Here is a 15,510-nt window from a genome sequence, read left to right on the forward strand (position 1 = left end):
ACCACCTCCCTGGGCAGCCCATTCCAATGGGAAATCACTCTCTCTGTGAAGAACTTCTTCCTAACATCCAGCCTATACTTCCCCCCCAGCACAACTTGAGACTGTGTCCCCTTGTTCTCTTGCTGGTTGCCTGGGAGAAGAGGCCACCCCCTACCTGGCAACAATGCCCCTTCAGGTAGTTGTAGACAGTAATAAGATCACCCCTGAGCCTCCTCTTCTCCAGGCTCATTTCAGGTACTGGAAGGCTGCTCTAAGGTCTTCCTGGAGCCCTCTCTTCTCCTGGCTGAACAGACCCAACTCTCTCAGCTTGTCCTCGTAAGAGAGGTGCTCCAGCCCTCTGATCATCCTTGTGGCCCTCAAAAAGTTCTCATCAGAAAACTGTGCTTTCAAGTTGTTAAAAGGTAGAAGAAGTTGCTGCACCTGCATACAGTGGAGCCCTTCAGGGAGCAGTTTGAGGCATGGATCCTGTGTTCATGCTCCATGGATTGCAGGATGTTTGGGGCACTCTGATGGCTAAAGCCATCCATCCTTTCTTGTTTCAGAGGAGATTTCTGACCTCACCAACCAGATCAGTGAAGGAAACAAGAGCCTCCATGAAATAGAAAAAACCAAGAAACAGATTGAACAAGAGAAGTCAGAAGTTCAGCTGGCTCTGGAAGAAGCAGAGGTAAGGAAAGAAAGCTCGTAGGAAGAGGAAAGGGTGTTTTTATTGTGATCCTCCTTCCTGTTTCACCTTCTCAGCAGCACAAGCAATGCACTAATTGCTGGCAATTGCAGCCTCAGCTCTTTTGGCCTCCCTAAACTAGGGTTTTCAAGAACGACTTTTTGGAGGTGTCAGCTCTGAGACCATCCAGCTGAAGGGCTTTCAAAGGAGGTGCCTTGTGGGTTTTGATCTCTTGTTGTTGGGTTTGGCTTCCGTTTCACCTTTCAGGAAGTCCAGAAATGTTCTGCCCATTTCCTGAAAACCCAACCCTCATTCACTTTCCTGAAAGACCAAAATATTCCATGCTAAACAGGAACTGCTGAGAATCATGACCATAGCCTCTTTTGTCAGATAGTTCTGCTGTCTAGTTTCCAACCACAAATTCACCATTTCCTGTTTTTCAGAGCAATGAAACCACCCTCCTGACGACTTTAAGTTTTATCCTGTCTCAAATGTTGCCTTGGACATTGCTTCAGAAAAGTGATAGCAGTGTCAGATGCCAAATGAAAACAGGCCAGTTAGAAAACATTCGACTCTCAGATGGGGTCTGGTCAAGACATTGAGCATTATTTTCTTTGGTCACAAGTATGCATGGACCCAAGAGTGAAGGAACAAGCCAACTGGAAATCACTGGAAGGGCTTGGCTGTTAATTCTGAGAGTGCATTTCAAAGCTGAGAAGAGGCTGTGGGTGTTGCTGGCTAAAAGAAACGCAGCTCATAGCAAGGGGTTCTTAGTGATCCTTTGAATTGTCCCCTAAAGAATAGTAGATCTAGGGAGGTTCTCTTCCTGCCTCTACTCTGCCCTGCACTTGGAATACTGTATCCAATTTTGGGCTCCCCAGTTCAAGAGAGGGAGGGATCTACTGGAAAGAGCCCAACAGACAGCTATGGGGGTGAAGGGACTGGAACCTCTCCTATGAAGAAAGACTGAGAGAATTTGGACTGGTTCATTTTGAGGAGACTGAAAGGGGACCTTATTAATGTCTCTAAGTGTCTGAGGGGTGGGTGTCAAGCAGAAGGGGACAGTCTCTTTTCAGTGGTGTCCTGTGATAGGGCAAGGAACAATGGATGTAAACGGGAACACAGGAAGATCCACCTCAATACAAAGAGAAACTTCTTTGCTATGAGGGTTCTGGAGCCCTGGAGCAGAGTGCCCAGACAGGTTGTGGAGTCTCCTTCTCTGGAGACCTTCAAAACATGCCCAGATGCATTCTTGTGTGGCCTGCCCTAGATGATTCTGCTTTGGCAGAGGGAGTTGACTCAGCCTCTAGAGGTCCCTTCCAAACCTCTAACACTGTATGATTCTACAATCTGCTAAAACAAACATCACACAGTGAGGGCTCTCTGAAGACCTTAAATGCTGTGTGACTTCTTTTGTCTCCTACAGGATGCTTTATACTTTGCAGGGATTTCACAACCAAACAAGCAGGTGTCACGATCAGAGCAGAGGAAAGAGCCTTTCTTCCTGAGCTCTGAGCTGTGGCGAGTGATGTTGTGCTCTGTCAATAAGGAAGGATACATCAGTGCTTGAGGGATCTAAGGGACACACTTTACTTTGCTGGACTGTGTGAAATGGCTTCCTGAAGCTCAGTGAGCTGAGGAAATAACGGAAGTAAAGTGGTGATGTATCTTAGTTGAATTGTGAAGGAAATGACTGAACACAGATTTTCACCCTTCCTTGTGACTGTTGGGCTCTGGCAGTCACCAGCTGGTGACACAGTACTTCTGTCTGCTGTTCCCATTAATGTGTTGTGGCTCCTTGGCATGAAGTGTGCATTCAGCTGACCTGTGGCTGCTGCATGATGGCCAGAGGTTACCAAGGATTTTGAAGAGCTTTGTCCTCACAACCTCCTTCTATTTCCATCATCTCTCCAGGGAGGCATAGTTAAGCCTGTGCAACTCTACCTTGCAGGCAGCACTTTCAAAAGAGATGATTCAGCCATGTTATATGATGGAAAAGAAGTTCTTCATTCTGAGGGTGTTGAGACACTGGAAAAGGTTGCCCAAAGAAGTTGTGGATACCTCATTCCTGGAAATGTTTGAGACCAGGCTGGATGAATCCTTGAACAATCTGGTCTAGTGGAAGGTATCCCCACCCATGGCAGGGAGGTTGGAACTAGATGGTCTTGAAGGTCCCTTCCAGCTTAAGTTACTTTGTGATTCTATGTTGTTCAGTTCTATGCTTTCCTTCCCTGTTAGGAGCTAGAATATCACTGTGTCTGGCTTATGCATGACCTGGAAGTCAGAGTGCCTGTTACATCTTTATTGTCAGTTCTTGGCCTCCAAGAAATGTAAGAATAGGCACAGGAACAACTCTTCATTGTTTGCCTTCTCATTATAGACAGAGTAATGTTTGCATTTTGTCATGCAGAGCTGATGAGTGTCAGTGCTTTCATTTCAAAGCTTCATAGAATGGTTTGGGTCGGAAGGGACCTTAAAGATCATCTAGTTCCAACCACCTCCCACTAGACCAGATTGCTCAAGGCCTCACCAACCCAGCCTTGCACACCCTCTGGGAGAGGGCATCCACAACCTCCCTGGGCAGCCTGTTCCAGTGTCTCACTGACTTGCCTGAAGTCATATTGCCTGAAGATTGTATAATTGGGCTGCTTTCAACATGTCATGATTTGGAGAGATCTTTGTGAGCTGAGGGATATGTGGACCACTTCGGTCTCCCAACAAGCAGCTTGTTTTAGTTTCAGTCTATCCCTTACAAGCCCATATATTCCTAGAGGTTGTCCATGCAGTGGTGTGGAGCAGAGAACATCATCTGCTGATAGCAAACCCATGCAGGCAGGGTCTGACATGTTTTTTCTCTGTGAGCTGTGGACTACTTGAAAATTTGTCCTCTAAGGAGGTTGCTGCTCAGTTTTGCAGCTGCATCAAAAGGCAAATACATGCTTTTTTTTTTTCCCATATAAACTGTTCATGTTCTTCCCTAGAGAGAGAGAGGTACTGGTAGATAGCAGCTGAACATGAGCCAGCAGTGTGCCCAGGTGGCCAAGAGAGCCAATGGCATCCTGGCCTGCATCAGGAACAGTGTGGCCAGTAGGACAAGGGAGGTTATTCTTGCCCTGTACTCAGCACTGGTCAGGCCACACCTTGAGTCCTGTGTCCAGTTCTGGGCTCCTCAATTCAAGAGAGATGTTGAGGTGCTGGAAGGTGTCCACAGGAGGGCGACAAAGCTGGTGAGGGGCCTAGAGCACAGCCCTGTGAGGAGAGGCTGAGGGAGCTGGGGGTGTGCAGCCTGCAGAAGAGGAGGCTCAGGGCAGACCTCATTGCTGTCTACAACTACCTGCAGGGAGGCTGTAGCCAGGTGGGGGTTGGTCTCTTCTGCCAGGCAACCAGCAACAGAACAAGGGGACACGGTCTCAAGTTGTGCCAGGGGAGGTCTAGGCTGGATGTTAGGAGGAAGTTGTTGCCAGAGAGAGTGATTGGCATTGGAATGGGCTGCCCAGGGAGGTGGTGGAGGCACCATCCCTGGAGGTGTTCAAGAAAAGCCTGCCTGAGGCACTTAGTGCCATGGTCTAGTTGACTGGCTAGGGCTGGGTGCTAGGTTGGGCTGGATGATCTTGGAGGTCTCTTCCAACCTGGTTGATTCTATGATTCTACGATTCCAGGTAGACAGGAAACCATGCTATGGAGAATGGAAGGAGATGTGATCAGGCTTCATCTTTCTGCAGCAGTTTCCGCTGCTAAAACAAAACAAACCACCAAAACCCCAAAGTAACAACTCCTGGCCTTGGTGCTTTCTATTTCAGGGAGCTTTGGAGCACGAAGAAAGCAAGACCCTTCGTTTTCAGCTTGAACTTTCCCAGCTGAAGGCAGACTTTGAAAGGAAGCTGGCAGAAAAGGAAGAGGAGATGGAAAACATAAGGTACTGTGCAGGAAGCAGCATGCTTTTTTTAACGGGAAAACCTCAAAAGATAAGAAACCATCTCAAGACCCAAACCAGTCAAATGCACCACAGGAACACCACAGCCTGGAGAAGAGAAGGCTGCAGGCAGACATAAGAGCAGCCTTCCAGTACCTGAAAGGGGCTACAAGAGTGCTGGGGAGGGACTTTTTACAAGGTCTTGTAGTGATAGGATGAGGGGCAGTGGCTTTGAGCTGGAAGAGGGGAGATTTAGACTGGATATTAGGAAGAAATTCTTGGCAATGAGGGTGAGGAGACATTGAAACAAGTTGCTCAGGGAGGTTGTGGGTGCCCCCTCCCTGAAGGTGTTCAAGGCCAAGTGAGATGAGGCCTTGAGCAACCTGGTGGGAGGTGTCCCTGCCCATGATGGGGTGTTGGAACTGGATGATCTTTCAGGTCCCTTTCAGTGCAAACCAGTCTGTGATTCTGCCAGCAGGAGCTGATGGTGTCTGTGCCAGCAAACAAACTGGCTCCGATCACTTGCCCAGGGGTAGTCCCACCACATCACCTTTTCTTAGCTCAAGTACTCCTGTCAGATCAGTCCTTGTCAGCACACAGATAAACCTATCAGATAGCAACACAATCAACTGGCTGCAGCACACCGAGGGCCCCTAAGTTTGTATGCTGACAGCACGGAGACAAGGAAGTCTGCAGAGCTGCTTTCCAGTCACTGAGGATGGCTGCCTCCCAAGGGGAGCCACAGGTGAAGTCAGACACGGTGCTCAAGCCTCAGGCAGTCTGTAGCTCTGCATTTAGTTAATGTATGCACTTACAGCTCACTGAGTGTGGGAGGACCTGAGACGGTTGCTGTTCCCTGTGCACAAGTTGGGTAAGCAGTGAGTATTGCAGAGCTGCAGGAAGTATGGATAGAAAATGAGTGAAGCTTGCAGGTGAAAGAGATAAACAGAGGGGGAAAAAAAAGGAAAACATCTCTATGACAGAAGGACGATGGCTTTTGTCTCTCCTCCACCCCTGAGGACTAGCTCTAGGCTAAAATGCTGCTAGGCTGGGGCAGATCTGAAGGGAGACCTCATTGCTCTCTGTAACTCCCTGAAAGGGGGTGGGGGTTGGCCTCTTCTCCCTAGTATCAGGTGATAGAATGAGAGGAAATGGCTTGAAATTGTGCCAGGAGAGGTTTAGAATCATAGAATCAAGCAGCTTGGAAGAGACCTCCAAGATCATCCAGTCCAACCTAGCACCCAGCCCTATCCAGTCAACCAGACCATGGCACTAAGTGCCTCAGACAGTCTTTTCTTGAACACCTCCAGGGATGGTGACTCCACCACCTCCCTGGGCAGCCCATTCCAATGCCAATCACTCTCTCTGACAACAACTTCCTCCTAACATCCAGCCTGTACTTCCTCTGGCACAACTTGAGACTGTGTCCCCTTGTTCTATTGCTGGTTGTCTGGGAGAAGAGACCGACCCCCACCTGGCTACAACCTCCCTTCAGGTAGTTGTAGACAGCAATGAGGTCACCTGTTGGAGATGAGGAAATTTTCTTTTCTGCAAGAGTGGTCAGGCATCAGGACAGGCTGCCCAGGAACCTACCTGGGCCCTCCCAAGGACTTCCCTAGTGCAGTCGCTGTCCCTGGAGACGTTCAAGAAACATATATGGATGGCTATTTCACTCTGGGACATAGTTTAATGGTGTCAAGGTCCAGGGAACAGAGATTAACAATATCTCTGGCCAGAGGAGCAAGATCTGTTCGTATGGGTTTCCATGTTGTGAAATTAAGGTGCCAACAAGACCATATATCACCACAGAACTGTTGATTAAAGGATAAGGTTGGACAAAACAGAGGAGGGGAGAGAGAGATAAAGAGAACAATGGAGAAGAAGAGAAGAAGCAGGGAAGGAAGAGAGCTGGGATCATATTATCCTCAGTAGCAGAATTGGGGGGGGAGAGAGAGACAGGTGCCTGGCCCAGGGATGGTCTTCTGTGGAGTTTGTCAGGGGTTCTTCTGGTGGTGGTGCCACTCTGGTAGTCTGGTGGAGGTCCACCCTTGGTGGTCTGGTGGAAGTGCACACCTGGTGGTCGGGTAGTAGGGCACTTGGTGGTCTGGTGGAAGTGCACACCTTGGTGGTCTGGTGGAAGTGCACACCTTGGTGGTCTGGTGGAAGTGCACACCTGGTAGTCTGGTGGGAGTGCACACCTTGGTGGTCTGGTGGGAGTGCACACCTTGGTGGTCTGGTGGGAGTGCACACCTTGGTGGTCTGGTGGGAGTGCACACCTTGGTAGTCTGGTGGAAATGCACCCTTGGTAGTCTGGTGGAAATGCACCCTTGGTAGTCTGATAGAAGTGCACTTGGTGGTCTGGTGGGAGTGCCACCCTTTGGCAGGCATTCCTCCTGCCTTTTATACAGTTTTCTGCTGGGTGTCCAGCTGCAGCTCCCCAGGATATCTTCCTGTGTACCCTCACGCATTGGCAAGAGTTCAGTGCCACCGGGGAGAGGGCCTCCACCCCCTCCCTGGCTGTACCTGTCCATACCCTGAATACACATCAGCCTTTTCTCTTCAGGGTGGCTGAGTAAAGATGTAGGCATCCTGAGCATTCCAGCCAGGCTGAGATCCAGGAGTTTCCAAGGCGTTGTCTGTTGATCTGCATCCCTGAGCTTTAGGCCAAGCACGGAGTCTGAGTCCCAGGAGTTAACAAAGGCAATCTTTCTCTTTGTTGATGAACAAGAGAGAGGATTTGAACTCTCACAAATGGCCATGGTGGTGTTGGGTTGATGTTTGGATGCAATGATCTGAAGATCTTTTCCAACCAAAACAATTCTCTGATTCCATACACTTCTCCCTATGAGAATGCACTTGTTTTCATTATACCCTTCCTTTGGAAATCTCTGCCCTTGACTCAGTCATCATTGTAACACTGTTAACCCAAGAACCATGGAGTTGTTTCTTGGTAAAATAAAGATTAGGGAAGGGCAAGTCCAAGGTTCAGCTTGGCCAGCTGAGGACTGATAAGATGAATGTTTTAAAAACAAAGAATGCTTTGGACCTTTCAGATACTGCCTTCTGATGTCCTGCAGGTGTCTGGATTATAGACATCTCAGACAAGCTACCCTCATTAATATTTTATTCCTCAGCTTTGTTATCATAGAATTCTTTTGATTGGAAGAGACCTCTAAGATCATGGAGTCCAACCATGTTTAGCTGCTAACTCGTTCAGCAGACACACTGTTGTTCTTCTGGGAGTCTAGCTCAGTATCTTGCTGAAGCAGTAAGTTTCTCCTTGTTGACTTGGTGATTTCCCAGGCCCTTTCAGCAAAACCTGGCCAGCAGTAAGATAAATATTTCTGTGTGAGTCATATATAATCAGGTTGTAAGGCTGCCAGACTTTCATCACAGGAGTTGACTATTAGATAGGCAAGAAAATGAAGCACCTGTCTCTATCCACTTTCCAAGCTGCCTTTCACATGGGGACCAGGCTAGTAATTAGGGTGAGTTTAATCTCTTCTAACATTAGATGTCCGTAGCACAGATTTCCATTCCTAAATTATTCCTCTTTTAATTGAGCTTAAGAGATGCTGTCCAACATACACTTGAAAACAAAATAAATTATAGCTTAGCTGTGCCATTTACTATCAAGAGCACCTAATTAACTTAGAATGTAGCTGCCTACTCTCAGCTTGATCAAGCTTTTCCAAGACTGCATTTGGGAAAAGGCTGAGATGTAAAACATCCCAGTGAATGGTGGTGACACTGGAACAGGTTGCCCAGAGGTTGTGGACACCCTCTCCCTGGAGGTGTTCAAGGCCAGGTTGGATGAAGCGTTGACCAACCTGATCTAGTGGAATATCATAGGATTATAGAATCTTGTAGCCAGGTGGGGGTTGGTCTCTTCTGCCAGGCAACCAGCAACAGAACAAGGGGACACAGTCTCAAGTTGTGCCAGGGAAGGTATAGGCTGGATGTTAGGAGGCAGTTCTTCACAGAGAGAGTGATTTGCCATTGGAATGGGCTGCCCAGGGAGGTGGTGGAGTTGCTGCCTCTGGAGGTGTTGAAGAAAAGCCTGGCTGAGGCACTTAGTGCCATGGTCTAGTTGACTGGCTAGGGCCCTGCCTATGGCAGAGGGGTTGGAATTAGATGATCTTCAAGGTCCTTTCCAACACAAACCATTCTATGTGAAGTGCTACCACGACTTTCTGTTTTCTGTAAACCCCAGTCTTCAGTCAGAGTCCCAGTTCTCCATTAACCCCACTGACTGGAAATGAACAGCACTGACAAAAGAACACATATATTTGTTTGCCACTTGGACAGCTTTGCAAACACAGCCCTGTGAGCACCCAGGGAGGCTGTGTGGGCTCTAGAACCTGCCTATAGACTTCCAAGGACCACCACACCAATTGCCTGTGTAAGCCAGTACGTGGAGGCACCGTCCCTGGGAGTCTTCAAGAAAAGCCTGGCTGAGGCACTTAGTGCCATGGTCTAGTTGACTGGCTAGGGCTGGGTGCTAGGTTGGACTGGATGATCTTGGAGGTCTCTTCCAACCTGGTTGATTCTATGATTCTATGATGCTAACTGCCAGACCTTTGTCTTGATTTCTGTACTGTTACTGAACTTATTTGTTCTTTTTCCCAATAAAAGCTGGAGCAGATGACCCTTGAGGTTCCTTCCAACATGATGTTCTATGAATCTGTGAAATATCACAGAACCACAGAGTGATAGGGGTTGGAAGGGACCTCTTGGAGATCATCAGGTCTAACACCACTGCCAAGGCAGGGTCACCTAGATGTCACACAGGAATGTGCACAGGCGTATTTTGAATGTCTCCAGAGATGGAGATTCTACCACCTCTCTGGGCAGCCTGTCCCAGTGCTTCAGCACCCTAAAATTAAATAAGTTCTTCCTCAAGTTTAGATGGACATTTTTATGATCTTGGTGAGAGAACTGTTAAGCTTGAAGTGCCTATTTTGAGTCTCAAAGCTGTTCTTGAGTTTACAAGATATCTGAGAGAATGCTTTGCTCCTATGCCACCAAAGGAATCATAGAATCAACCAGGTTGGAAGAGACCTCCAACATCATCCAGTCCAACCTAGCACCCAGCCCTATCCAGTCAACTAGACCATGGCACTAAGTGCCTCAGCCAGGCTTTGCTTGAACACCTCCAGGGACAGTGCCTCCACCTCCCTGGGCAGCCCATTCCAATGCCAATCACTCTCTCTGGCAAGAACTTCCTCCTAACATCCAACCTATATTTTCCCTGGCACAACTTGAGACTGTGTCCCCTTGTTCTCTTGCTGGTTGCCTGGGAGAAGACACGAACTCCCACCTGGCAAAACCTCCCTTCAGGTAGTTGTAGACGGCAATGAGGTCACCTCTGAGCCTCCTCTTCTCCAGGCTAAACAGGCCCAGCTCCCTCAGCCTCTCCTCATAGGGTTTGTGTTCCAGGCCCTTCACCAGCTTTGTTGCCCTTCTCGACACCTTCCAGCACCTCAACATCTCTCTTGAATTGAGGAGCCCAGAACTGGACACAGGACTCAAGTTGTGGCCTGACCAGTGCTGAGTACAGGGGAAGAATAACCTCCCTTGTCCTACTGGCCACACTGCTCCTGATGCAGGCCAGGATGCCACTGGCTGTGCTGCCCACCTGGGCACACTGCTGGCTCATGTTCAGCTACTATCTACCAGTACCCCCAGGTCCCTTTCCTCCTGGCTGCTCTCCAGCCACTCAGTTCACAGCCTGTGGTGCTGCTTGGGGTTGTTGTGGCCAAAGTGCAGAACCCTGCATTTGGCCTTGTCAAATCTCATCCCATTGGCCTCTGCCCACCTATCCAGCCTGTCCAGGTCCCTCTGCAGGGCTCTCCTACCTTCCAACAGATCAACACCTGCAAGTGCAGTGGAAGGATGCTGTTTACAGGTCAGGAGTCAGCTGAGGGTGTGAAGCACGCCAGCCAGTGAGAAGTGAGGCAGTGCACACCTGTGATATCCATGTAACTCAGAAGTACACTCCCATTTCTGGCAATAAGACACTTGTAGGAAGTGAAGTTCCATTGCATGCAGTTCTGCATTCCTGTATAGAGATGCAAATGGCTTTGCTCACCCTTCATGTGTTCTTCTTAGGAGAAACCAGCAACGTGCCATAGATTCACTGCAGTCTACCCTTGATTCTGAAGCCCGGAGCAGAAATGAGGCCATCCGGCTCAAGAAGAAGATGGAAGGGGACCTCAACGAGATGGAAATCCAGCTCAGCCACGCTAACAGGCATGCTGCAGAAGCCACAAAGTCAGCACGTGGCTTGCAGACGCAAATAAAGGTAGTACAAGAGCTGCCGGTCCCGAGCATCCAGTGGTAGGTGTGGGCCAGGCTTTATCCAGCACAGAACAAACCCAGAATCAGGATGGTAGTTGAGAAGCTGCTCCTGAACATGTACAAGAAAGGCTGCTAGAGATCACATCTGGTGTAAGAGAATGATGATAAATAGATTTCCTCTGAGACTTGTATACAGACTGGATGAGTTCCTGTCGTAAAACCCTTGCTGGCTACAACCAGGGAGGAAGTAATCCTACAGCATGAGGAACTAAAGGTCTGTGATTTTCTTGTGACCTTGCAGGACCTTTCACATCTGAAAGGAAGTCAGTTGGCTGGAGGGCACAGAGTGAGTGGTGAGGCACTGGAACAGGTTTCCTAGGGAGGTCACGGATGCCTCCTCCTTGGAGGTGTTCAAGCCCAGGCTGGCTGAGGCCTCTAGCAGGGAGGTATCCCTATCCATGGCAGGGAGTTGGAACTAAATGATCTTTAAGATCTTTTCCAATCCAAACTATTCTGTGATTCCATGAGTCTTTTCAGTTCTGTTGTTTGCTTCAACATTTGTAATGGCATAAAGAAGGGGGGGGGGGCAGGGAGGGGAAGAAAAAAAACCAGAAGTGAAGAAATGCTTTGCTAAGATACCTTTGAAGTCATCTCCTCTCCCACGCTGAAGCAGCTAGTTCTGCCTTGGCAAAATCCCAAGCCCTCTCAGGTTTGGACACACAGGTCTTTCCCCCATTGCAACACACGCACCGCAAGAGCTCACAGCGTGGAGGAAGCCTTTCTCCATTTATTTGTTTCTCTCTTCTTTATGAGGCATTGGAGTTCTTTAGGTGGGCCCCACAGTACCTCTGCTATCTGAGCTCCTCTTAACTAAGCAACAGAAGCTCAAAGCACAATTGCAGTGGTAAAAAAAGGCTCGAGGTGAGGAGAAAGTTCTTCACTGAGAGAGTCATTGGACACTGGAGTGGGCTGCCCGGGGAGGTGGTGGAGTCGCTGTTCCTAGAGCTGTTTGAGGCAAAGTTGGATGTGGCACTTGGTGCCATGGTCTAGCCTTGAGCTCTGTGGTAAAGGGTTGGACTTGATGATCTGTGAGGTCTCTTCCAACCTTGATGATACTGTGAACAAATGGAAGGACACTGGGATGCTGAAGCATGGCCAGAGAAGGACAACAAAGCTGGTGAAAAGCCTGAAGAAAAGGTCTGGGGAGGAGCAGCTGAGGGAACTGGGGTTGTGCCCAGGTGGCCAAGAGAACCAATGGCATCCTGGCCTGCATCAGGAACAGTGTGTGACCAGTAGGACAAGGGAGGTTATTCTGCCCCTGTACTCAGCACTGGTCAGGCCACACCTTGAGTCCTGTGTCCAGTTCTGAGTCACTCAATTCAAGAAAGATGTTGAGGTGCTGGAAAGTGTCCAGAGAAGGGCAACAAAGCTGGTGAGGGGCCTGGAACACAAACCCTATGAGGAGAGGTTGAGGGAGCTGTGAGTGTGCAGCCTGCAGAAGAGGAGGCTCAGGGGTGATCTTATTACTGTCTACAACTACCTGAAGGGACACTGTGGCCAGGTGAGGGGTGGTCTCTTCTCCCAGACAACCAGCAACAGAACAAGGGGACACAGTCTCAAGTTGTGCCAGGGTAGGTATAGGCTGGATGTTAGGACGAAGTTCTTCATAGAGAGAGTGATTGGCATTGGAATGGGCTGCCCAGGGAGGTGGTGGAGGCACCGTCCCTGGAGGTGCTCAAGAAAAGCCTGGATGAGGCACTTAGTGCCATGGTCTAGTTGATTGGCTAGGGCTGGGTGCTAGGTTGGACTGGATGATCTTGGAGGTCTCTTCCAAACTGGTTGATTCTATGACTCTATAATGCAGTCTGGAGAAGAGGAGGCTGAGGAGAGACCTCAGTGCTCTCAACAGCTCTCTGAAAGGAGGTTGAAGTGAGGTGGGGTCAGTCTGCTCTTCCTCCTATCAGGTGACAGAATGAGAGGATATGGCCTGAAATTGTGCTAGGGAGATTTAAATTGGAGATTAGGAAAAATTTCTTTGCTGCAAGTGTGGTCAGGCATTGGAACAGGCTGCCCAGTGGAGTCACTGTCCCTGGAGCTGTGCAAGAAACATGTGCATGTGGTGCTTTGGAATGTAGTTTAATGGCCACAGTTGTGTTAGTCTGAAGGTTAGACCCAATGACCTTAGAGGTCTTATTCAGCCAAAACAATTCTATGATTCTAGGAGCTTCAGGTGCAGCTGGACGACTCAGGACACGTTAATGAAGATCTGAAGGAGCAGTTGGCGGTCTCTGACAGGAGGAACAATCTTCTCCAATCAGAGCTGGATGAGCTGAGGGCTTTGCTGGACCAGACTGAGCGAGCAAGGAAGCTGGCAGAGCATGAGCTGCTGGAAGCCACTGAACGTGTGAACCTGCTTCACACTCAGGTTGGGTTTTTTTTGTGCTTCCTCCCTCACTGGGTTGAACTGGGGCTTGTCTATTAGGTACTGCCACTCTTTGTCCATTGCTGCCATAAGGCAGACACGCCTTGCCCTCCTTCAAGGAAGAAAATGAGGGAGAAAAACTTAGTCACTCTGTAGATAAGCCACTTTCCTCCCTTTGAGTCAGCTGGAATGGTGATTCAGCCAACTGGTTATAAATAGTCCCCAGAAAAAGTGGTGATGTAAGATAACAGAGCAAGCTCTATTTCTTTCCTTCTTCCACACTGCAAAACCAGTTTGCTGCTACAGACTAGTCATGGGTGGTCTTTGGACATTAGGAAGAGGTTCTTTACTATGAGGGTGGTGAGACACTGGAACAGGTTGCTCAGAGAAGCTGTGGATGCCTCATGTCTGAAAGTGTTTAAGACCAGGCCAGATGAGGCTTTGAGCAACCTATTCTAGTGGAAGGTGTCCCTGCTTATGGCAAGGGGTTTGGAACTAAATGATCTTTAAGGTCTTTTCCAACCCAAATCATTCTGTGATTCTGTGATTGTCACAGTGGACACCACAGTTTTTTCAGGGCCATGGACAGCCATGTCCTGACTCACCACCAATCCCAAAGCTTCTCTTCACCAAATAATGGTCAGAAAGATACAAAGATGGGCTACAGACACAGTGTTTCATCCAGCCCATTGATGACGTGGGGCTTCTGTTTCAGTCTTCTCATTGCCTAGCTGATTATGGACCACTAGTTTTCTAAACTGAACTGCCTTTACTCATTTTTCTCTTTCAGCCCATTGCTTATTATTTTATTTGAATATTTACAGCTTTAGAGGATTTTAAATATTTCCTTAGTATTAAACAGAGAAGTATTTGGGCAAGGAGATCCAGGTATGAGGTGAGGGCTGATCTTGACCTGTGAGGCTTCAGACTGTTTAATACTAGGAGGCTTGGTGTGCTATGCTGTTTAGAGGAGTTATGTCTCTAATCATCATTGTTTCTCTTTTTCCACTATTCCTTCATAAAAGAACACAAGCCTGATCAATCAAAAGAAGAAGCTGGAGGGTGACATTTCCCAGATGCAGAATGAAGTGGAGGAATCGATGCAGGAGTGCCGGAACGCAGAGGAAAAAGCCAAGAAAGCAATCACAGATGTAAGTAGGATGCTTCCTTGGTCACTTCTTTTCAGTATCATAATGTCTTGGGACAGCCAAGAAAATATACCCAGGTCCCCATTTCTGTGCTTGTTCCAAAGTTTATAGATCCAAAGCACTCCATGGAGGTAACTGATGAAACTGCAAAAGAGAAGAAGCTGGCAGTAAAAAGACAGGAAAGACTTATTCCTGATATTTAGGATTGGGGTTTGGTTGTTCTGTTGGGGTGTTTCTGCCCCAAGAATGGAGTTTCCATTTGCAGATTCACAGACTGCATTGGGTTGGAAAGGATCCTCAAAGGTCATGTTGTCTGACTCCCCTGCAGTGAACAGGGACACCTTCAACTAGATCAGGTTGTTTAGGGTCTGACTGATCCTCAAAGACTCAGGTCATGTCACCTTCGAATCAGGTAGATCAAACATTTGGACAGGCTACGCCAGTTCACACTGAACTAGCCCTAACTGGTCTTCTGCTGCACACAGAATCTGAAGTAAGAAATAAAATTACTGAATACCAAACAAAGGACTTCAGAACTAGGTGTCTAGGAAAACACCAAAGATCCCAGGAGGAGAAATGGAGTGCATTCTTCCTCTAGGGAAGACAAACTTTGGGCAGATATAGACCTGGATAAGTCCACGTCTTCAGAGTTCAGCTCAGACAAAAGGAAAGCTAAAGCTGGAGGTTTCTGTGAGCCACATGTCTAGAGGTGTTAAAAAAAAAAGAGTAGATGTGATGATCCTCTGGGACATGGCTTAATGGGATCAAGGGGATACGGTGGTGTTAGGTCAATGGTTGGACTCGATGATCTTAGAGGACTTTTCCAACCCAAACAAATCTATGATTCTGTGATTCTAAGATGATAACCATCTTTGATCCAGCTCCAGCCTGGTTGCAGTGGTTGCAGCACGCTGAAAGGTGCTGAGAGATGAGTATAAAATCTGTGAATGGTTCCTGGTGGCAGGCACAAACATCAGAGAAAGAATGGGTTAATGGGGACTCCCCTTACGTGTCTCACAGAATAGCCAGGGACCAGTGGAATATGTTTAGGCTGAGTTTTCTG

The 15,510-nt window shown here is 48.3% G+C and overlaps 1 protein-coding gene across 1 annotated transcript in view; it reads left to right on the plus strand.

The window, feature by feature from the left end:
- MYH15 (myosin heavy chain 15) overlaps positions 1–15,510 on the plus strand; it is a 98,583-nt gene that overhangs the window by 77,650 nt on the left and 5,423 nt on the right. Inside the window, exons 34-38 of the mRNA XM_064143129.1 lie at positions 543–667; positions 4,465–4,580; positions 10,689–10,881; positions 13,099–13,302; positions 14,325–14,450. Of these exons, the coding sequence (XP_063999199.1) occupies positions 543–667; positions 4,465–4,580; positions 10,689–10,881; positions 13,099–13,302; positions 14,325–14,450 (764 nt within the window). The remainder of the gene's footprint in view (positions 1–542; positions 668–4,464; positions 4,581–10,688; positions 10,882–13,098; positions 13,303–14,324; positions 14,451–15,510) is intronic.

The sequence above is a fragment of the Pogoniulus pusillus genome, chromosome 5 (genome assembly GCF_015220805.1).
Source record: "Pogoniulus pusillus isolate bPogPus1 chromosome 5, bPogPus1.pri, whole genome shotgun sequence".
Lineage (NCBI taxonomy): Eukaryota > Metazoa > Chordata > Aves > Piciformes > Lybiidae > Pogoniulus > Pogoniulus pusillus.